At 33.6% G+C, this 23,351-nt stretch overlaps 2 protein-coding genes across 2 annotated transcripts; both read left to right on the top strand.

The window, feature by feature from the left end:
* The first annotated feature begins 49 nt into the window (after positions 1–49).
* On the top strand, positions 50–9,221 carry LOC148180233 (GMP reductase 1-like). Its single transcript, XM_088050214.1, has 5 exons — positions 50–289; positions 588–707; positions 756–1,013; positions 5,731–6,103; positions 8,691–9,221. Exons 1-5 carry the CDS (start codon positions 203–205, stop codon positions 8,888–8,890), a joined length of 1,038 nt encoding a protein of 345 aa, XP_087906340.1. The 5' UTR covers positions 50–202; the 3' UTR covers positions 8,891–9,221.
* A 68-nt stretch (positions 9,222–9,289) lies between these two features.
* LOC148180232 (uncharacterized) lies at positions 9,290–20,851 on the top strand. The gene is made up of 50 exons (XM_088048481.1): positions 9,290–9,520; positions 9,565–10,181; positions 10,227–10,403; positions 10,631–10,690; positions 10,902–10,993; positions 11,043–11,075; positions 11,275–11,322; positions 11,410–11,553; positions 11,632–11,682; positions 11,763–11,780; positions 11,887–11,897; positions 11,966–12,010; positions 12,103–12,160; positions 12,225–12,296; positions 12,425–14,551; positions 14,598–14,607; positions 14,774–14,994; positions 15,072–15,188; positions 15,297–15,317; positions 15,352–15,381; positions 15,435–15,459; positions 15,504–15,515; positions 15,614–15,688; positions 15,744–15,910; positions 15,973–16,056; positions 16,090–16,192; positions 16,390–16,399; positions 16,467–16,497; positions 16,785–16,815; positions 16,897–16,944; positions 17,061–17,142; positions 17,502–17,551; positions 17,706–17,716; positions 17,794–17,953; positions 18,139–18,174; positions 18,254–18,278; positions 18,321–18,329; positions 18,382–18,448; positions 18,500–18,690; positions 18,739–18,785; positions 18,833–19,023; positions 19,088–19,404; positions 19,549–19,581; positions 19,636–19,822; positions 19,897–19,905; positions 20,120–20,152; positions 20,224–20,355; positions 20,490–20,504; positions 20,547–20,638; positions 20,698–20,851. The coding sequence occupies exons 1-50, from the start codon at positions 9,315–9,317 to the stop codon at positions 20,849–20,851; spliced, it is 6,585 nt and encodes a 2,194-aa protein (XP_087904607.1). The 5' UTR covers positions 9,290–9,314.
* Positions 20,852–23,351: the final 2,500 nt, after the last annotated feature.

The following is a 23,351-nucleotide window of genomic DNA, read 5'->3' as shown; positions in this document are numbered from 1 at the left end:
TAATTGTTTTACTGAGGTCAAAATGGAGGCCGTGACCATGACCACTTCCTCGCGCCGGCGCGTGACATTCCGCGCTGTCATTCAAACTCCACTTGTCAAAGTGACGTAACGAAAGTCAGCTGAAAGTTATTTTTACAAGTTAGTCCTCTAACTAGGCGAATTTTGGTTGTCAGTCGCGAATTCTGCGTGTTTCTCTCTCAAGATGCCGAACATCAACTACGAGATAAAACTGGACTTCAAAGATGTAATGTTACGCCCAAAGAGATCAACTCTGAAGAGTCGTAGCGATGTGAGTATTGATTTTGATTTTTGGAACATTTCTAAATGAAACTTGGTTGTATTTTTGGACGGAATGCTCGTCGGGGTTGGGATGTACCAGGGGCGAAGCCTTTTCGATCGTTACAAATGACGTCGTGATTGTTTTATCAATTGTAGTCAAGTGACTTCAGCAAAAGGATATACTAATTGGGGTGACGATCAAGGTTGGCTTAATAGGGTTTCATTGAGCTATTTTCGGCGTAATTGGACGTGGCCTCCAACTATTTGCAGGTCCTGTTGCAACATGTTGTAACAAGGGGATGTTTCAGGTTAACCTTTTCCGGGAAATCACGTTTCGGAACTCCAAACAAACGTACAATGGGATTCCGGTTATGGCGTCCAACATGGACACTGTGGGCACATTTGAAATGGCACAAGCCTTGTCCAAAGTAAGACTTCCGACTATAGAAAAACGACTCTGATTCATATTTTTACAGCACGGGTTGTTCACTTGCGTCCACAAGTATTATAATCCAGAACAGTGGAAGAAATTTGCACAAGAGAACCCCAAGGCGTTGCCCCACGTCGCTGCCAGCGCGGGAATGACTGATGCAGACTTTGAGAAGCTGAGTGCAATTTTAAATTCCATCCCTGATATTACTTTTGTCTGTCTAGACGTCGCTAATGGATATTCCCAACATTTTGTGGAGTACGTCAGAAGAGTCAGGGCCGCCTTTCCTAAGCACACCATTATTGTAGGTTTCTTTCTTATTGATAATTGATTTTGTAAATAGCCTGAATCATTCAAGGCTTACTGGTAGATGATAATTGATGGCCTCGTTACGATTTGTCTCGCTTCCGCGAGTGATGACGACCTTTGATTGCGGAAACTTGTCCAATAATCGAAAAAATCCAATTCGTTACAAGTTTGCGGTTTTGAACGCGAAATTTTTCCAGTGAAAAATGACTACCTCATGCAATTATTACCATTACAAGCGTTATCAGTTTTTTATCACCCGCCGTATTTCATTAAAATTATTCAACAACCACTTGAACGAATGAAAGCGCAAGCGGTAGATTAAATTTCGCCGGGTCAAAGTACAACACCTCTTTTAATTACCAAAGACGTGTATGCAACCACACAAACACGTTCTGAAAACTAAATAGTCTATAAAGGGGCTATTCTATATCGGGTGGTTAAATTTTAAAGCTCCTTTAAAACGAAATTCCTATTCTGTATCAGCGAAGTCCGTTAAAATTTTAACCGAAGTACGTTAAAAAGATGCTTATTTTAAAGGCAAGCCGAGGCCATCCTTTAAATTTAACAGGGTGTTTTTTGATTCACTTTGACAGTTGGTTTCCAGGTTATTTAATAAATGTTACGAAATAAGATAATTTTGTTGAATACTTAAAATGCAATTACATCAAATTTGATGCATTTGATAAATCTTTGATAACAAAGAAACCACATGTATGAGATGAATTTGAAGTTACTTTAATTATTATTGAATGAAGTTTTATATTCAGATAAAACATGAAATTAATTTGATTGAGCAATTCAAGCGAGCCATTTTCTTCGTCGAATAAATAATTTATGATTCAAATTATTCCGATTATTCAAATAAAGTCCTTTGATTCTAGTAAACAATTTAAAATAATAATATTATGTTGTAATTAGTACAAAATGCATTTTCACATTAGATTTTATTTAAGGCTGTTCTACCCCTCAACTAAAATTCGTGTTTTGAAAAATATGCAACCCAACATACTAATCATTTGACACATGCCAATCATCCATAAGGGTGAAAATCGTCTGTAAAATTAGCATATTTTCTACCACAGTACAGCAATAAACCAGGCAGATAAGTTTGCCTTGGTTCAGAGTTTGTTTCATAGATTTTTCTTATTTCGAAATACGATGTCCCTCGAAATTAATTTAATGCATTGGAAAATTATCATTAATGATAATAAATCAAAATGAATAAAATAAAGATGTTTTCCCATCTTGTTATTTCTTTTGCTTGAATGTTTACGCTGTTATTAATAAAATCCATTGCAACAAATTTAAAAATCTGGCGCATGTGTGTTTTGAGCACTTCCAAATAAAACAAAATATTTCAGGTAAACTATTTTGGAAAACAAAATTAGTTTTAAAATCTGTGTAAATGTGCTTTGACAGGTAGAGAAATTAGAGTGAGGTTTGCGAAGAAACCATAGTCATTACCAGTTTTCAGGTAGAGTCCTAAAAGCAAGAAAGCTAATCCATCGTTCTAGAAGAATTCCAAGTATTATATTAAATTGTCTTTAAAATGTGATTAACCGACACTTCACATGACAGAATCAAAAGAAACAAACCCAACTGTATCATAATGCCATAGATCACCGGAAAAATGTTAAAAAAAATCATGTCTTAAATTTTTCGAGTTTTGATGGATTAAAGAGGAAAAGTTTAATGCCAAAATTAACGATTTCTGTGCAGTAATTTTAGGTTCAAAAGAATTTTTTACCTAATAGTCATTTTACGCAAAGGCATAGTGCAAAAAAAATTGAAAAAATCTTGTTAGAAATGCCAGAAAACTGTTTTTCTATTTCGCGTTCATAATGAAGATATTTCGATACGCGTTTCAGCGTATTTCGGTATCGTAATGGACCAATCCCGTGCCAATATTTCTAGGAGCATAAATTTTTCTTACGTTTGCAGCAGTACCGTCAACCTGCCGTCAACGTTGACAATTTAGATTTTGGTTTTGATAAATTTCTTGTTGTACTTGGCTTAATAATTCATCGGAGAAAAACTCTTTGGATGCAAGAGAACCATCATGATCATGATCAACATCTTTGCTCTCTTGGCTCCCTTACCTCAAAACGTCACAACTGTCAAACTGACATTGGATTTGACTACTTCGAATTTTTTTCCCGAACATTTTGCATATGCCAACGACCCTAAAATTCCCTAGATTTCGAAATTAAGTTTTTTCGTTTAAAACAAGACGAAATAGAAAAAATAGCGTATGATACTTGTTCATAATGCATTTTGCCGCACTTACTACTTTACTTTACTTACTACTTACTACTACTCGCTGCGCTCGTCGTGTCCTAAAAACATGCGTGCGGCAAAATGTTCATTATGAAACGCCTTTCATAATATACTATTATAAGATTTTGTAATGAACAATCTCTATCAGTGTGACATCGTTCACATGAAACCATAGTTACATTACTCGTTCATGAACCAACCTGACTAACGCCAACAATACTGCAGCAACGTTACTATGGCTTTGAATACTAGAAATTTAAATTATTGGGGGAACAGTTCAGCAATGTTGCCATTTTCCTAATTTTCTTTTAATCCTCCTGCAAAAATAGAGAGTCTGCACTTTTTTAAAAAAATTTTTAGTACTCTGGTGGACCACCCAATTACGTCCTTTCAAGATGGTGTGCCACTTTCCCGACACCTGTACATATACAGCCGTGGACAAAAAATCTTTGACGTCAATGTCATTTAATTGTCGCATGGTGTAAAACCCCACTTAAAATATGTAACCTTACTTATTTGTACTGTCAATTTTGAGTTATAATTTTTTAATTTCAAAATTTTCAGTGTTTTCAATATTGCAAGGAACTGACTGTAGATCATACCGCTCTGTACTAAAGATAATATTCTAATTTTATTCGTTTCAGTCTTGATAATTCTTAATTGTCAACTTGTCAATACTTTGATGTTTTAAACGTCAATAATGGCAATGATAGTAAAGCACAGACTACACTCAAATTTTTGAAACGTCAGAAAAATGACGTCTAAGATTTTGTGTCCGCGGCTGTATGTGTTGTTATTTATATTTTTATTTATTTATTTATTTATTTTTTATTTTCATCGCTTTGGAAAATATGAGATTAATTCGCAACAAACTAACAAACAATAAAAATCTTGGGTCAAAAAAAAATACTTAGCCTTACTACCTTACTATTTTTGCATCTCGAAAATTCACTCAAATTTTTGAAACGTCAGAAAAATGACGTCTAAGATTTTGTGTCCGCGGCTGTATGTGTTGTTATTTATATTTTTATTTATTTATTTATTTATTTATTTATTTATTTTTTAGTTTTATCGCTTTGGAAAATATGAGATTAATTCGCAACAAACTAACAAACAATAAAAATCTTGGGTCAAAAAAAATACTTAGCCTTACTACCTTACTATTTTTGCATCTCGAAAATTGAAATGTATCTTATATTCGAGTTGGAATTTATAGTCGATAAATCAATAAAGATCAAGTCTAACCGATGGAAAAAGCATAGCGATTACTGAATTACTTATTAGGTACATATTTTTGAAATCCAAAGGATAGATTTTGAGATCCAATAGATAATTCAAAATTTGAAGTCTCAAAACAAGAGTGCATCTCAATTATACGAAAGATAAGGTTTTTTCTTTTAGAAATTTTTATTTTAAAAGTATTAAATATTTGTAAACACTGATTGCAAATAACATTAGCAAACCATAATTTTACTTCTTAGAAATGTGTCAATTCGAAGGGGTAAACTAGATAATTTAAAAAAAGAGGGGTATTATAATTTTATTATTTTCTTTATTTTTTTAATTGAGTGTAATTTAATTGATAATTACAATTTTCGTTCGTTCGTAATTGGGCCAGCTTTATGCCTGGCAAGAAAATTTAGTAATAATAATCTTGATAAGAATGAGATTAAAATGTTATGGGATTCATGAGCTTTAGCTCTCGGTAGTGAGTAGGTATCTGGTTGGGGTTCCAATGGTCAATCCCGACTCGGTCGAGCCGTAGTCGTCGAACCGTCATTAGGATTAGAGACCCCTGCTGTGAGGGGTTGTAAATCATTTGTATTTTGAAGTGTTGGTTGCCGACTTTTAGAAAATTGAGGACCATTTTTACATTACATTTTATTTTTTTCTAAAAAAACTATTTATAATTGAAAAAAATCAAGGAGTTTCCCGGGTGTAGAATACAATTCTCTATCTATCAAGTCGTAGTTCAAGCAAAAATTCCTAAAACTGTGCCCGTAAAACGACATGGCGTTTTTTCAGTTTTTATTTTTTTTAAATAAATCTATTAAGAATTTTTGAAAATCACAGAGTTTCCCGTGTACATTTCGATATTGTCTACACGTACAAAAAAAATCAAAACTCCAACTCTTAATTTGTGGCCGTAAAAAGTAATGGCGTTTTGCACTATTTCCTATGCACTTCGGCCGGGGTAGGACAGAGCCTTAAGAGCTACACGGTGGATAGCGACTTGGTCATGTTTTAAAAACTACAGAAATGCATTTTAGACACTCATTAAAATATTTTCAAAAAGATATCAACAAAGTAATGTTCGCAAATAATTTTCCTACTTGTGATAAATTAAACTAAGTAAAAACTGCACGTTTTGGTAATAAATAAATTTACAAAAAAAATTACCCTGCAAGACCTAAAAGTGCTTTTTTTACTTCCAGGCTGGTAACGTCGTCACCGGCGAAATGGTCGAAGAGCTCATCCTCTCCGGCGCCGACCTCATCAAAGTGGGCATTGGACCTGGTTCCATCTGTACGACCCGTCTGAAGACCGGTGTGGGTTACCCGCAGTTGTCTGCTGTTTTGGAGTGCGCTGATGCTGCCCATGGTCTTGGGGGTCACATTATTTCTGACGGTGGTTGCACGTGCGCCGGTGATGTCGCCAAGGCGTTTGGAGGTGGAGCTGATTTTGTGATGGCTGGTGCTATGTTCTCTGGACATGATCAATGCGAAGGGGAGATTATAGAGAAGAATGGGAAGAAGTTCAAGTTGTTTTATGGGATGTCGTCGGAGACGGCTATGCAAAAACACGCAGGTAAAAGTCGTGAGGCAATTTTGGCCGCGGCCACTTTCAACAAGTTCAAAATAAGAAATTTTGGAATTTATATGTTCATAAAAAATTCAAGAGTTTCGATTTTTGGGTTTATAAAATTTTACTTGCTAATTTTTACGTAGAAGTTATGTGATAATAAGAAAACTTTAATTTTTTTTGGAAAAACAACAACTTTCTAAAAAATTTTATTTATTTTACAATTCCAATTTTTTTTATTTATTTCACAATTATTTTGGCAGCTTTAATACATATGATAATAATGTTATTTTAGTACATTAGTACTTTTGGCACTTTCGAGTCCTACAAAATTCTAGAAACAAGATAAAATACTCAAAATTTTTAATTTTTGGTACTACGTGCTTCAAAATTTTCGTAATTTTAATAAAAGCAATTTATTTTGAGACAAGACTACTTTTGGCGTTTTTAACACATTAACGCAATAGTAATGAAATGTTCATTAGAAGCTTTTATTTATTGAAGGAACCAAAAATTTACGAAATTTTTTTTTTTTTAATCTTTTAACTTTGGTAATTTTAACATGAAAATACTGTTATTTGGTACATTACAACTTTTGGCACTTTGGAGTCAAATTACAATAAGTAGGAGTCATTTAATTTTAAAAACTCAATTTTTTCATTTTTGGTACCACCTCAAAATTTCAAACTTTTTTTAATTTATAGTTGCTAGTTTCAACGCAAAAGTGGTTAAATTTTCATGTACAGTATGTCCCCGGATTGAGTTCACAAGAGGGAAAAAAGTTTATTTTCCATTTTACAAAAAAATGACAAAAGAATAACATTTTTTGCTTATTTCAAAACAGATAAATCTTCAATTAAAATTTCAAAATTATTAGTTTGTACTCTTAAAATTATTTTTAATTAAATTTTGTAATCGTATTTAAATAATAGCAGGCTGTGGATTCACAATATCAAATAGTACGTTAAAGATTAAAGAAACATTTACCCAATAATGTTTAAGCATTAAAAAATTGGAAAAGAAATGCAATTGCATCCTTAACAATAACTGAGAAAATTCGAAACAGTCTTAAAGAATTACGAGTTAGAATTGAACTATGTGCTAAAACAGGTAATGGGTCAATCAAATAGTGGAAATTGGTTTGGAGTTAAGGAACAAATTTCATTCCTTTGACATTTTTTGCAAAATTAAAAATAAAAAAGTTCTTCGTTTTTTTTGTTTTTTTCGATTTTAAGAACACAGCTTGATAATATTAAAGTTTTAATTAAAGATTTATTTAATTTAAATTAAGCAAAAGATATTATTTCTTTGTCATTTTTTTGTAAATTGAAAAATAACGTTTTTTTTTTCTCTTGTGAGCTCAATCCGGGGACATACAGTATATTTTTATTACATTTTTGATGCAATGATTAATTTTGACAAAATATATAATTTTGAAAAAAGTTTTTATTTTTTATTTGGATCTAAAATTTCGAAATTGTAAATCTTATAGTTTAAAAGTTGCTACTTTTGAGATGGTCGACAAAAACACAAAACTGTTAAACAGTAAATATTTCATTTTTCATTTCTTGGAAGAACCAAAACTTTTTAAACTTTCTAAAATTTCCTTTCTACATAGTCTCACAACTTTGATAATTTTAATATGAAAACAATGTTATTTTGGGAATAATAATAATTTAAAAAACTCAATTTTTTTTATTTTTGGGACCATCAAAATTTCTAAATTTTTATTAAATTTATATTTGCTGGTTTTAACGCTAACATAATGTAATGAAATTTCCAAATATTATCGCTTTTGACGCACTCATTAACTTTGCTAAATTATAAAATTTGAGAAAAATATTTTGCAGTTTTCATTTTTTGGTTGAACCTAAAACTTACAAATTTTGAAACTTTGATGGTTTTAATGTTAGTACTTTTGATTTGGTTTGTGAAATTCTTGAAAAGTAAGAAAAATTTTAAAAGTTTTTATTTCTTGAAGAACCAAATACTTTTATTTTTATTTTTACAACTTTGATAACTTTGTTCTGAAAACACTGCTATTTTGGAACATTACAACTTTTGGCCACTTTAAAGTCAAATTACTAAATGGTAGGAACAAGACAAAAAACTTAAAATTTTACATTTTTGGAACTACCTCAAAAAGTTTTTATTAAATTTGTAACTCCTAGTTTTAATCACTTTTGTTACAATCATTAACTTTCCCAAATTATAAAATTTTAGGGAAAATGGAAATTTAAAAGTTTTCATATTTAGGCTCAACCTATAACTTAGAAATTTTAAAACTTTAATAGTTGATACATTACTACTATTGACTTGAATAACCAATATACTAAATTATTCAACAAAAAGAAAAGTGTTGATTTTAATTTATATAAGAAACAAAAATTGACTAAACTTTATATTTATTATATCTCACAACATTTGTAACAATAGTGTTTTGGCAAAAATCCCACTTTTAACACACTAATTACCTTTGCAAATTTTTGAAATTTTGAATAAAAGAGATCTTTAAAAATTTGTTTTCATTTTTTTTTTTAATTTTGTATGTACTTTCTATCGTATCTTTCTTTAAACATTTTTTTTTCTGCAGGAGGCGTCGCCGAATACAGAACTTCCGAAGGAAAAACCGTTGAGGTGCCTTACAGAGGTGACGTGGAACCGACCGTTTTGGACATCCTAGGTGGCCTAAGAAGCGCATGCACTTATACGGGTGCCGCCAAACTTAAAGAGTTGCCTAAACGAGCCACTTTTATACGATGCACGCAACAACTAAATCCTATTTTTAGTTAATTGTTACAATTTTTTAGTTCAATTTTAACCAAACGTTATGCCTCAATTATTACAGCATTTTCAGCAAATTGACCCAGTTGGGCCGTTTAGAGTCTCAACTACATAAATTATTATCTTTGAGTGAGATTAAGCACAAACATGTTATAACGTATAGGCATACGATTTATTTATTTTTATTTATTTGTTTATCGGCTGATGTCAATAAAAAGACACCAATTTTTGTCTCTTGTTATGTGATCTGTTTAAAATGTTGGTTTCGAGTCTGTTTTCGAATTTACGTCGACATACTTGTTGAGAAAATGTTATTTTTTGAATAAACTTGTGCTTCTAATTGCTATTTTACCCTATCTTGTATTAAAATAAGTTTACGACATGTATCAAGATAACAAAATAGAAACGCATCGACAGTTAAGCAATAAACAAAATGAAACTTCGCCCATCAATTTCAATAGTAATTTTGACCAGCTTAGCATTGAGTCAAGAAATCGGGGAAGAATGCCCTTCTACTATTCAGTGTATTAGCTCGACGGAATTTACGTTTTGCTCTATTGTAGATGGTCAAGTTATTCTTCTCCCGGAGTCTATAGCTTGTCCTGATGGCCGCATTTGCGTGGAAGACCCACTTGCACCGTAAGTTGGTTAGATTGTTTACAGGTGCTCAACCTCTTGTTAAGTTGTGTGGAACTTTCAACTAGCACGAAAACGCCAACGGCGACGTCCATTTCCCCGGAAACGCTAACGACGACGGCTATTACCACGGAGACGTTTACTACCACGGAAACGTTAACGACGACGGCTATCATGACGGGAGCGACAACGACGACGGCTATAATTACGGGAGCGACAACGACGACGCCTATTACAACGGATGCGTTAACGACAACAGCGACCACCACGGAAATAGCAACGACGAGGACATCCATTGCAACAACCACGCCTACTACGATGATGTCCATTTCCACGGAAGCGTTGACGACGACGTCTATCATTACGGAATTGCCAACGATGACGCCTATTTCTACGGGAGCGGCAACTTTAACGACGACGGCTATCACCATAGAAGTGCCAACTACGACAATGTCCATTAGAACGGAAACGTCAACGACAGTGACATCCATGACCACGGAAACGGAAACGACGACCACTTCGGAAACGGAAACAACGCCGGCCAGCACCACGGGCTTCGTCTCTGAAGCGTCAACGAAGACAACGGTCATCACTACGGAAGCGACGAGGACGGCCACCACTACGAAAACGGCAACGTCGACGGCCACCACCACGGAAACACCTGGTAAATAGAAAAGTTACAGATATTTTTTTCTACTCTTATTTTCAGTAACAAAAACATCTGAATGCAGGCTTGGTGTTACATATCCAGCAGTCCGGTGCTTTCAGTTCTATGAATGTGTCAACACTATTGGGGGGTTATTATCCCTAAAACTTAAAACTTGCAACTTGGGGACAGTTTTCGATCCCATAATGTTGCAATGTGTACCGATTTATTATACGAAATGCAGGATATGAATGACAAGAATTTTATTTATTTATTTAGGTTTATTGTATCCAATTTGTGATTTATTGTTTAATTTAGGTCATAATCGCTGAAATTAGAGCAGTATGTACCGTGTTAGTCTTGGATTTAGATTATCTAGGATAATAAAGGATATAATTCCGATTTTTTTCTTTGATCCACCCATATAAATAGAGCAACGCTTAAGAAATACTAAGAAGTGTCTGCAGCGCATAAAGTTGATAATGAGGTTTTGATCAAAATGATAAGAAACATTCTCTTTTCTGTAAGTAACTTAGTTCTTTAATTAATAATCTTTTTTGTGGATATTCGATTCGACAGTTTTAACTTTTATACACACTTGAAATTAGCGGTAATTAATTAATGTGTTTTAATCTGTAAATATTGAAATTGATGTTGTCTAATCACACCAAACCTTTTGTTTTTGCGAACAATAAAAAACATTTTTCTAATTTTTCCTAATTTGCTGTGGTAGCACAGCTATTTTCGAATTTGTTTTGAGGATGTTAACTGTTTCCGCATCCGCATTTGTAAAAGAAAATGAATTTAACAGTCAAATTAGGAGAAATTGTGTAAAAACCTTATTTTATAAAGTTTAATAGCACTCGTTTTGGACCACAGGACTCGTGTTTTAATACGCGTTTTATAAAACTCGTTTTTAATCTAGTTCAACAGCTTAAAATAATTTTTTAAATATTCATAATTTTTGAATAATGTTGTTAATATTTCCTGTGATCCTATAAATAATAATAATCTCTCGTTTTATCAGATGCTAATTTTTTGATTTCTGTTTTTTTTTGAGAATTAAGCATTTTTGAAGCTTGGTAGGTATCTTTAAAATTCTGACAAATAGAAACAAGTAGTTTGTGCTATTGTTTTTCTTCAATCTTCAAATTTTTTGGTTCCTCCAAAAATTAACATTCCTAACAATTGTCAATTTTTGATTACATTTTAAAATTCTTAATATTTTTTTTAATTTGGATTACAGATTTATCAAAATTTTAAGATGCAAAACATACGAAAACTAAATACAGATTTGGAAACCACACTAAAATTCTCATTTTCTTTTGCAAAAACTACATACATACAGAGTGTTCCTAAATCCTCGAAGGGTCAATTAACTACAGTTTCTGTACGTATTATGTTCTGCGAATGAATGTGCGAAAAAAAAATAGAGCAATTTAAAGTTTACCAATCACAAACTTCACAGTTGAAAATTCACCAATCACAAACTTTTCTTCTTGCGACAAAACTATGCAAGGTGTTTATAAATGTTTCTATCATCAAAGGTGGCTATGAAATGTCAAAGAAATTTGCCGCTCATTATAAATGTGGGTTTAGATTTTTCAACTGACATCTGTAGTTAACTTCAATCATGGAGCTTAGTAAGTTTTGAGATGAAAACTGTTCTAGTTGTGATTTAAAATCCGAAAATCTAAAATTTGGACACAAAACCGTAACTTAGACGGCGTTCACGTAAGTAACATTATAAATAATTTTCAAGATAGTTATATTCACTATGAAAACAAAGCGGGAAATTACAGAGCCACCCTGATGCTAGAAACATTTATAAACACTTCTATTTCTAGGTAACCAATAGTCTATCTGTGAATATTAATTAAAAAATGTTTTGGTATTGGTTAACTCTAAATTTTAATTTAAAATCTGTGCCTGCGATTAGAATTTCTTTTTTTGCAGAATGCATAAGACTTTGCCCTTTGCGAATTCTTGGATATTCAGTATGTACTGTTATTATTGTCACATTGATTTGGACAAAGAGAAACGAAAACTCACAAAAAGTAGACAAAACCGAAATTTGTTTTAAAAAAGAAACGCGATACAATTACAACATGTAATGTGATAAGAATGTCGACCGTAAAACGTAATAAAATGAAATGATCTACAATTTACAAAAATAAATTCAATGATTACTACAAGAATAATTGAAAATAAACAAACACATTCGTGATGCTCATTCCTCATCATTGTTATGTAATTTTCAGTTTCTTTTTTTGGAGTTAACAATCTCCAGAATTAAAGCATCTCCAACAACCATAGCACCATCACCCCTGAATGCCCCTCAATGTAATGGTTATAACAAATACCCCGCCACCTTATGTCATCAATACTACGAATGTGTATTATCCGGATTATCATGGATTGCTGTACTTCAAACTTGTCCCAGTGGATATTCATTTGATACTACAGCCATTGAATGCAAAATTAATTATCTTGTCAACTGTGAACAACGCTTGACAACGGCGAATGGGAATGTACCATCCACATCAACACCTCCAACACCTTCAACAACTGTTGGTCCACCTGCTTGTCCAGGACCTGGTAAACACCCAGCTACAAGTTGTCACCAGTACTATGAATGTACTCCAATATGGTGGTGGTATGAACCCACACTACTAACATGCGAAGTGGGTTTAGCGTTTGATACCGTGACATTAACTTGTCAACTGATTGCTATTGTCAACTGTGGACAACGGCCAACAACATCAACAACTTCAACGACAGCTGTTACTCCAACCACTCCCACATGCACTGGGTACAACAAATATCCTGCTTCGTCGTGTTATCAGTACTATGAATGTGTGCTATCAGGATTATCGGCTTGGGTTCCTCTACTTCAAACTTGTCCCAGTGGATATGCATTTGATGTCTCAGTCGTCGAATGTAAAGCTAATTATCTTGTTAATTGTCAAGGCCGTTTAACAACAACTAATTCACAATCGACATCGTCAACAACTGCTGTGACTCCAATTGTACCAACTTGCACAGGACCTGCTAAACATCCCGCTCCAATTTGCCACCAATATTACGAATGCGTGTTGGTTGGTTTGTCATACCAGTTAACATTGCTAACGTGCCAAATTGGTACAGCGTTTGATACTGTGACGTTAACTTGTCAACTGACTACTGTTGTCAACTGTGGACAACGACCAACAACATCGACAACTTCAACAACAACTGTTACTCCAACAACTCCTACGTGCACTGGGTACAACAAATATCCAGCTTCATCGTGTAATCAATACTATGAGTGTGTCTTAGCTGGATTGTCTGCTTGGGTTCCTCTACTTCAAACCTGTCCCAGTGGATACGCCTTTGATGTCGCTATCGTCGAATGTAAAGCTACTTATCTTGTTGATTGCCAAGGACGGTTAACACCAAAAAATTTGCCCGAAACTTTTGCCGAGCCAACAGTAGCGACCCCCATTGTTGCACCTTCTTGTACAGGTCCCAGTAAACACCCAGCTGATAGTTGTTATCAGTACTATGAATGCGTGGCAAATTGGTGGTGGTTTGAACCCCGGTTACAATCGTGCGAAGAAGGCTGGGCGTTTGATACAGTAACCCAAAGTTGTCAACTGGTTGCTACTGTTGACTGTCAAAATCGTCAATCGACAACTGTATCAACTGAACGTCCGACAACCACAACAACTCCACCGCCGCCAATCGAAGAACCTGCTTGTTCAGGACTTAGCAAGCACCCAGCCGATAATTGTTATCAGTATTATGAATGTGTAGCAAACTGGTGGTGGTTTGAACCTCGATTGCAATCGTGCGAAGATGGCCAAGCGTTTGATACTGTTCTTTTGACGTGCCAACCAGTTGCTGTTGTGAATTGTCAGCACCGTCAATCTACAACTGTTTCGACTGAACGTCCGACAACTACAACAACTCCACCACCACCAATTGAAGAACCTGCTTGTTCAGGACTTAGCAAGCATCCAGCCGATAATTGTTATCAATATTATGAATGTGTAGCAAATTGGTGGTGGTTTGAACCTCGACTGCAATCGTGCGAAGAGGGCCAGGCGTTTGATACTGTTCTTTTGACTTGCCAACCAGTTGCAGTTGTCGATTGTCAACACCGCCAATCGACAACTGTTTCAACTATAGCTCCAACAACTACTCCGCCACCTATCACAGAACCAGCATGTTTTGGAATCAGTAAACATCCAGCTCAAAACTGTTACGAATATTACGAATGCATAGCAAAGTGGTGGTGGTTTGAACCTCGACTGCGATCATGCGAAGAAGGCCAGGCGTTTGATACTGTTCTCTTATCTTGTCAATCAATTTCTGTTGTTAATTGCCAGTACCGCCAATCGAAAACTGTCAACTAAACTAAACTCAAAAAGGAAGTTTAGGTAGTGAAACAAGCTGTTTCTAAGTAAATTTATGTGAAAAAAATGTATTTTGCAATACGGTGTAGTAAAAAAAATAGATAAATACTAATTTTTTTCTTTTCTATTTCAAAATCGGGGGTTCGCCGGATAGTAGGTATGTTTGAAAAAGAAGTAGCTACCCGAAAATAAAGCATGAATAAGTGTCGATAGTAAATTTGCCCATGAAAGAACAGCCATTCCATGATCACGGCGAAAAATTATTTGTTAATTTTGTGCTTTTTTCGAGTATTATTGACATAATGAACAAAGCAAAATGTACAAATTTTAGTAGACCCAGAACACTTTCATATTTGCCCCAGGAATGGTTCATCTACTTCCTGAAAACTGAAATGACAACGGACGGGACACAATACAGGGTGAACCCGAATAAAGTTCAAAGATTTTAACCACAATATCAGACACTGATGTAGATAATAATTCTGCAAAAAAACTCGAAATTCGAATAAAGCAAAACCCCCTCGGATTACCCGTTATTCGGCTTATGGGACTAAATTTAACCACTGTTTCCCAAAGACTGCAAAAACCGTTCAAACAAAAAACGTTTAGGCTCGCTCTTATCGGACATGTTTAATTTTCACTTAATTAAATTACTGATTTTAAAGGTGCAGGACACATTTTAAAAAATGAGTATAGCGAAAAATAAATTTGTTGAAATAAATGGCGCTCTCAAAAGGGCCAATCTTTATCGCGATTGGTTCGTAAAGTGACTTTTTCCGACTCGCTTTGAGGACCAAACTGAAATTTTAATTAGAAATGAAGTAGAGAAAAAGTTACCTGAAGTTATTATGAAAAATGACCAAATGCCCTCCAGTGGACAAACCACAATGTCATCACGCGTAAATTCAGTTTCACCGTAAACAAAATATTTTTTAAACTTTAGGAGAAACCAACGGTAATAAATAAAAAAATTAAACTCAAACTAATTCAAATTTGAACCACTTGGCACTGAAAAACACACATTTCTCTACCGCGATTATTGCTAAACTGAAGGGAACTCCGATAAAGGAGTTTTTGCCACTTGTTTAGCGTTTTTATTCTCCATCTTTTCGATGGCTTGGACTGGCAGTGGGCTTGACCTAGGCTTCAGTGGCGCACATCAATTTCAATTCAATTTCTACAGAAACTTTAATTTTTTTTTTGGAACGCAAAATTTGGTTATTAAGTCAAACTGCGTTGTTTGGTATTAGTATTAAAAATCTTCGCACTTTATTCACGTTTACCCTGTATATTGAAACTTACCACAATTTTAATCAAAAGAGTTGTGAGCATAATTACCATGGTCCGCGAGTGATAATGAGTCTGACCGAACTCCAACTGCAACCCAACATACTTTTTCATAACTGTCTTAGATCTTTGAGTTGAACGTCAAAGTTGACAATTTTTCAGAACAATCTTCTCATGCTATTATGCTCTTAATTTATGGAGACTGCAAAGTTTTAGCATAGCTTTTTCATTTCTCGTGGAAGATGCCATCCCACATGCCATTAGAAACTATCTTGAGTAGGATTTATCGAAACTCTGACAGCTGTCTTGTTGTAAATATAAATTTGACAACGAAAGCTATGGAAAGTATTTTTCCTACGACCCCATATGAAAGTGGCATTTTCCACACGGTTAAATGACTCCGAATGTTGATCTTTTCGTACATCCATTTCCGAAAGTAAAAGTCACTAGTGCGATATGAATATATCCGCACAGACCTGTCAAAATTGACAGTTATTTTGAAATACAAATGTAATTCTTGAATTGTTGTCTTAAATATCTAGACGGTTCACTGTAAACCAACATGCATAATGGTAAAAATGAATTGGTTAGGTCGTTTCTGACAAGACAATTTTGACAGGTCTGGCGGATACATTCATATAGTTTATCCGGTGAGAGATTGGGATATTTCGACAGTTGACATATAGGTTGGTAGCAAATTATGCTACAAAATACACTAAAAACACAAAATTCCTACGCGAAATGGGTTGACAGGGTTGTCAGTAACTGGGGTTATTTTGTTATTTTAAATTTCGCGCGTTTGGTACACTTTTTATCGCGTAGATTTTGTGACTTTTCTGTCATTCAATCTCTCACCGTACAAACTATATCACACTAGTGACTTTTACTTTCGTAAATTGATGTACGAAAACATCAACCATCTAACTATGAGGAATAGGTCACTTTTATTCATGTAAAACCTCATGATCGTAAAAAATGATAATTAGAATAAATAAGAAATGAACTATTGTCAAGACTTATGGTTTCTTCCCGATGATGTAAGGTCGTAGGAAAAATAGTGTACACAACTCGTCGGAAAGTGTTTTTCTTGCACTTGTGTAACATCTGCACTCGGCTGGCGCCTCGTGCATCTACATTTACACTCGTGCGAAATTGCTCACTTTCCGCACTTGTTATGTAAATATCTATTGGGTTGCAGTTTGAATTCGGTCAGGCTCATTATCACTCGCGGACCATGCTGTATATGAAAATGATACACATATTGAACCAAGATTCCGCAATTATTTGACACAATGGTTTATTTACAGAGGGGTCGTTTTATAACTGGATGTTGATAACGGATGGGACAAAAAAAATAAACTTATTTTCTTCAACAAACTATTATTATTAAAAAAAGAACAAATATCAAACTTAACAGATTCTACATACATATAATGCGCTTGGACAATTTTTGCAATTTTTGCAATATTTACAAGTTGAAATCGATGTTTTTGCAAAATTTTTAATTAATTTAATAGCTATTTATTTGAGAAGGATATTAACTAATTCATAATGGACGAGCACGATACTTGTTAACGTCCGAGTTTTTGATGAATTAGTTAATATCCGTAGTAAATGCAAAAGATTGATTAACTGATTTTACAGTGAAATAAAGTGATTGTTTACCTCCGAAAATCACTATAGTAATTCATTGCTTTACTGACGGTTAGTGATAAAAGTATGAAAAAGCACGAGAAATTTTTTGATAATTTAAATTGTTTTTTGTTATTATTTAAATGGACTAAGGGCCGGTTTACAGAATTTATGTTAATCACGTTGATCCTTTAGGTTCGATTAAATACTTAATATAATGTTAAAGAACATTTGATCGTTTGTCCGCTAAGCAAATGTCAAATTAATTTACTTAATTAAATTATTGTGTAAACTGGCCTTAAAACTTTCAATAGAAACTGTCTTTAATAAAGAAATATAATATAAAATTTCATTATATTAAAAGTGGAAACAGTGCTAATATTTTTAACTTTTGCATGTTTTTAGTAACGGATGGGACATTTATCGAATGGTTAGCTAAAACTATCATATTCCACCAAAATACTTGCTTTTGTGGCAAATGTTGACACAGATAAAATTAATATACCTACTTCTCAATAAATAATATTATGTTTTGTCACTGTCAACGTCGAACTATTGCAAAAGTACCACTTTTTGCATATTTTAATAATAATTATACAAAAAAAGACTAAATAAGAAAAACTACAAGAACCATTTCTTTCCGTTTTAAAAACCAACAGAAGTAATCGATCGTTATCAAAATCTTCATTCTTTGTGTACTTAAATGATCTTTAAACAATTTCAAAGTAACAGCATTTTTGGGAATTTCTACTTAACAATGTATAAAGAGAAAAGATCCTTCTAATAAGATAAAAAATCCGTAAGTACTTAATTACCCACTGGCCAACATGCCTTGGATAAGAAAAGTGATGTAAATCGTAAATCCTACAAATATTTACACACATTTGCGTTAACATATAAAGACATAATATTGTTTCGGCTTCTTTACATTATTACAATTCAAGAATGTTGCTCAAACTACTACTATTTGTAAAATGCGATTTAAAATACGATTAACAATAATAATTTTACAAATTTCAGACCGTGATTGGTGCGTTAATTCCCGTCACTGTAGGAATTTTCTGCAAAAACGAATGTAAAGCTTCTGGTATAAGATGCCCAACTCCTTATACTTACCAAATTTGTGTCAACATGAGCGAATACGCCGCTGCTTCCGCAAGTCCAAAAACCTGTCCAGACGGTACCATCTGTACTGACCAAGGGAATTTCCCGTGAGTACTAAAACTTTTTTGTCGAAAGGTAAGCCTAAATTTTGTTAGGTGCAAAGTTGGTACCGTTCCTGAGCCAACGACCCCACCACCTCCAAGTGAGTACCTCATTTTAGTACTAAATGTATGAACATTGCAATTTTAGCAACACCACCTCCATGCTCTGGCCCCAGCAACTTTTCCACAAATTCGTGTAACACGTACTTTCAGTGCGTCCCTGTTCTGTTCTGGTATCAACCAGAAGTCAAAACGTGCCCAGATGGACAAAACTTCAGTCCAACAGAGAGTCAATGTGTCTCTGCGGAAGTCTTCAAGTGTGGGCCTCCAACCACAACTGTTGCTCCAGGTACAATAACAATTCTTGTTTGTAAATACAATTTAATTTTTTGTAGTAATTCAGTGTAATGGTGCTGGATTGTTACCGGGACCAACGCCAAATCAGTACTACGAATGCGAGTTAATATGGTTCCAGTGGCAACCACAGTTGAGAACTTGTCCGGATGGACAGAACTTTGATGTAGGGGTGGCACAATGTGTAAATATTGTGGCAGGGTTATCGAATTTGGTGGTAGATTTACCAGTATCCTCGCCGGTATCTCCGTTAGAGCCATTGCCGGTCGAGTCATCAGTACCATCGTCTGTATCATTACCGGTGCTTTTCGGGGTACCGCTGAATAACGTATTGGATGGATTTGTTTCTCACCTGGAACATGTTTTGTCTTAATTTAAGAAAAGAAAGAAATAAAATATTCAGCAGATTTGAAGCATATTTTTATTAAACCAAATAAATTGAACTCTTGGGTCTTTCATAATTACATACATTTATACACGATTGATTGATTTATTTTGATATTTGATTAGAAATGGCGAACAATCATTCATAGATAAAACCTAGTAAACATTAAAAATTTGTTTTATTGCATTCGTGGCTTCTAAAACACTCGGTAGTCCTAAAGCAATCCCTAAAACGGTATCGATCCATCACCTCTGCCAAATCTTGGTCTTATCGACATACAAGGTGTTTATAAATGTTTCTAGCATCAAGGTAACTATGAAATGTGAAAGAAACTTGCCGCTTATTGCAAATGTGGGTTTAGATTTTTCAACTGACGTTTGTAGTCAATCATGGACCAAAGTAAGTTTCAAAAAATAAAATGTTCTAGTTGTGGTTTGAAACCTAAAAATCATAAACTTGGACACAAAACGTAGTTAGCGCAAGTGACATTATAAATAATTTTCAGGATAGTAATATTCACTATGAAAACAAAGCGGCAAAATAAAGCATGACAGAAATTCCAGAGCCATCTTTGATGGCAGAAACATTTATAAACACCTTGTACTATGTAATAACTTTTTTATGTATTCTAATTTAATAGTGTTAATAATCATGTGCAAACTCTCCATAAATACAAATATCTATTTACAAAAATAGCAAATTTTTGGTTTTTCCATTAAAAAAAATTTGGTAAAAACACTCTCTTCTGCTTTAAAATTTCCCCCAGTTCATAAATACCACTTAAATTTTGAACCAGAAAGTTTCCCCTTTTATGCGTCAAACTTCAAAACGATCAGATTTACAAATTCTTATTTTTGGTTTGCAAAATAAAAAATTCTAAAAATTGGTTCTTCTGGTGTGCAATTTTTAAAATTGGCGGCGTGTACAAACATGTAAACATAAAAAGTCAACTCCTCAAATTATCAAAATTTTATTTAAAAAAAAACTGCCTCCTTTACTTTACAATTTTCTAACTTTTATTTATGAAAACTTTTAGTTTGTCTACAAAATGTTTTTTTTGCTCTAGAACGGTCTTATTTTTGTGGAGTTATAAATTTTTATTAAATACATTGAAGATTTTTAGTTCGTCTGTAAAACAAAAACTCCGAAAAATTCGGTAAAATTTAAACTAGAAAACTTCTCAAGTTTTATCGCTATACCGGTACCTATTGTCGGGTGATGTCATAGACAACAAGAAAAATTATTATAAAAAAGTTCTACATATATTTTTCAAGACATGATAGATTGAAATGCAAAAATGTAATAGCAAAATTAGGGAATTTCTATGCAATTATTTCACATTTCACTGTTTCACTAAAAATTGTTTACAAAATTATCGAATTAACAATGGGGATTAGTGTGGCAACCTTAGTTACATTTTCAAATTAATGAGTGCACAGTTCAGAAATTACGCCTATTCTTCTTATTTTGTTTTGATTCGATTCCGAAACCAGAATGTTTTTAAACATTTTGTTTAGATATCAGATGAGTTTTAAGTTATTGTCCTTCCTTTAACGCGACTTTCTGGATATCTGTATAATTATATAAACTTAAGCCATTGGAAATCAAAATTAAAATACAGTTTAATTGGTCTGACATGGGATAACTTTGGAACGAATTTGAGATAGTCTAACTACATATAAACATACAGGGTGTTCAAAAAATGGCGGACCAACTATTCACTACGTGAATCTTCAGATAATAACTAGTAGCTAAATTAAGTTTTTTCAATTATTGAGTGCTTCGTTGGAAATCTACAGCCACTTAAAGGGGCGCTAATTATGGCACAAATTTTTCCTTATAATGAACTCAAGGTTTACAAAATTCAACTAGAGTTCATGTTTTGGGTGACATTTACATACTTACAGTCTTTAAATGCCTTAAATGTTGATGCAAAACGTTATTTTGTACTTTTAAAATTAAGCTCAAGGTCGCAAAATTAATCTGGCAACATTTCACTTCAAGAATTCAGTAATTAATTGTTGCCTAGTGCCTGACAATGACCATTTTTTTAGAAAAGTCAAACATTTTTTAGGTGTCACAAACTAGAGGAGTTTATTTCTCTAAAGATGTATAATTTTGCTGAATATACCGACACCTGAAGGAAACAGTCGAGAAGCAGTAAAGGGCAGTAAGGCTTGAGAATTTCTTGACTGGCAAATTCCCTCCAAGAATACTTTTCAACGAGTTTATCAACAGGTACGTGAGATGGGCCGATTGGAACCAAATTTATCAGGATCATGGAGGACCCAAGACTAGTCGCACACAAAGAAGAGAACAAATGGTTCTTGATATACTTTGTGACTTTTACTGGTCAGGTGTTATCAAATTTAATTGCAAACCATAGTAACCAATTACATGATTTATTAATAATTGTAACTACCAAGGTGTTGCTCTGGTCTCAAAATTATACTCCTAATAATTACCGAAAAAATTGAACACTGTTGCCGTTTTTCGCTATATTTGAAGTTATTTTGCTCCCGTACAAAGCTTCAAATAAAAATTTTAAACAGCATTTCCAATTCACAGCGTCTTAGAGTTTGACGTTCTTATCAGTTGGTTCGCTATTTTTTAAACACCCTATACAGGTGTCCCAGAACTCATGACCCAGAGAACAAGGAGAGGCGCCGACAGCAATAATGATTGTAAATTTCAAAACAAAAATTGCTTAAGTTTCATAGTATTCGAGAAAGGATTAAAAATTAACAACTAATTCCGGAAGCTTATTCTAGAGATGGAGTAAAATGTCCTAGGCAACGAGAGTGTAATGTTCATCTGACCAATAAATGATAGTTTGTGTCCATAGTTACCGATTTTCAAATTCTGTTCTGCTTCGGGATTGGCTACCGTTTTTTCCTCTTATCTCGATTATTTTTTTAGCTACAAAATTTCTGTTTCGATATTTTGGTTCAGAATTGTTCTAGGACAGCCTGTATGTATTAAATTGGACCACGAAAGATAACCTACTTGACGCGTTACATTTTTCAGGATTGCCGATCAGAGTTTAGAAGCTCAAAATTAAATAAAAATCTTTGTTTTTAATATGTGTACACAGAAAAAAAAATTGTAAAGCAGAGTTATTATTGAAGAAAATTTTATATACATGCATCAATTATAACGAACCAAAAGAGAGGTTACATGACGGTACATACGTTATAACCAGTTTTGACTGTAATTAAATATAAAAATTATGAAAATAAAATCTATTAAAAGATATCAAACATGTTACCCAGATCAATAAAAATTGTACGCAAAAAAATCCTAAAATTGCCAAAAGCAGCTTCAAGTTTCATCATTTTTAACAATACAAACCTATTTTTTATGGTCTATCATCTTAGGGATTTGGTATGTTTTGTGGATTTTTGATAGATTTTAGGCATTCTTTTGGTAGACTTTTCCACAAATCTTGAATTCCTCTTCAGTTCAGAAAGTGATGTATTAATTATATTGTAATCCAATATATGAATATATGAATTAATGAATGAATGAATATGTGAATGGTTCCAAGTTTCAAGTTTCAGATTTCTACATAACAATGAGGATAATTTTTGAAATCGAATTAAATGCTCACATGAATTTAAAGATAGAATTTATACATGCAGAAGGTTTTAGCTAATTTGATATTAATTCAGCTATGAACGCTTTACTTAAGTCTGATGCGCTTTGACCAACAAAGCGTTAACTTTTTTTTTTACAAAATAAAATCAATAAGAATAAAACTACTTATGATTATTAATATTGTTGTTAAAGCTGTAAGAATTACGTTGGCACTACTTATCAGTGGAACGAATGGGCTAAAATTGCTGAAAGGAGTAGTACCGATATCTGTTGAATCAGTAACAATAGTTCCAGCTGTTGTTACTTCTAGAGACTGATTAGAAGTACTCAA

This window comes from Gnatocerus cornutus, chromosome 1, assembly GCF_029298725.1.
Source record: "Gnatocerus cornutus isolate USDA-ARS CGAHR chromosome 1, icGnaCorn1.1, whole genome shotgun sequence".
Taxonomy (NCBI): Eukaryota; Metazoa; Arthropoda; class Insecta; order Coleoptera; family Tenebrionidae; genus Gnatocerus; species Gnatocerus cornutus.
Note: the sequence above shows the minus strand (reverse complement) of the source record. Positions and strands in the feature narration are given on the sequence as shown.

Coding starts and splice junctions, on each gene's coding strand:
- LOC148180233 (XM_088050214.1), top strand. CDS start 203: ATGCCGAACATCAACTACGAGATAAAACTGGACTTCAAAGATGTAATG. Junction 290..587: donor CTCTGAAGAGTCGTAGCGAT/GTGAGTATTGAT, acceptor GGGATGTTTCAG/GTTAACCTTTTCCGGGAAAT. Junction 1,014..5,730: donor TTCCTAAGCACACCATTATT/GTAGGTTTCTTT, acceptor TTTTACTTCCAG/GCTGGTAACGTCGTCACCGG.
- LOC148180232 (XM_088048481.1), top strand. CDS start 9,315: ATGAAACTTCGCCCATCAATTTCAATAGTAATTTTGACCAGCTTAGCA. Junction 17,143..17,501: donor CGCAATTATTTGACACAATG/GTTTATTTACAG, acceptor AGTGAAATAAAG/TGATTGTTTACCTCCGAAAA. Junction 18,175..18,253: donor TCAAAATCTTCATTCTTTGT/GTACTTAAATGA, acceptor TAAAGAGAAAAG/ATCCTTCTAATAAGATAAAA.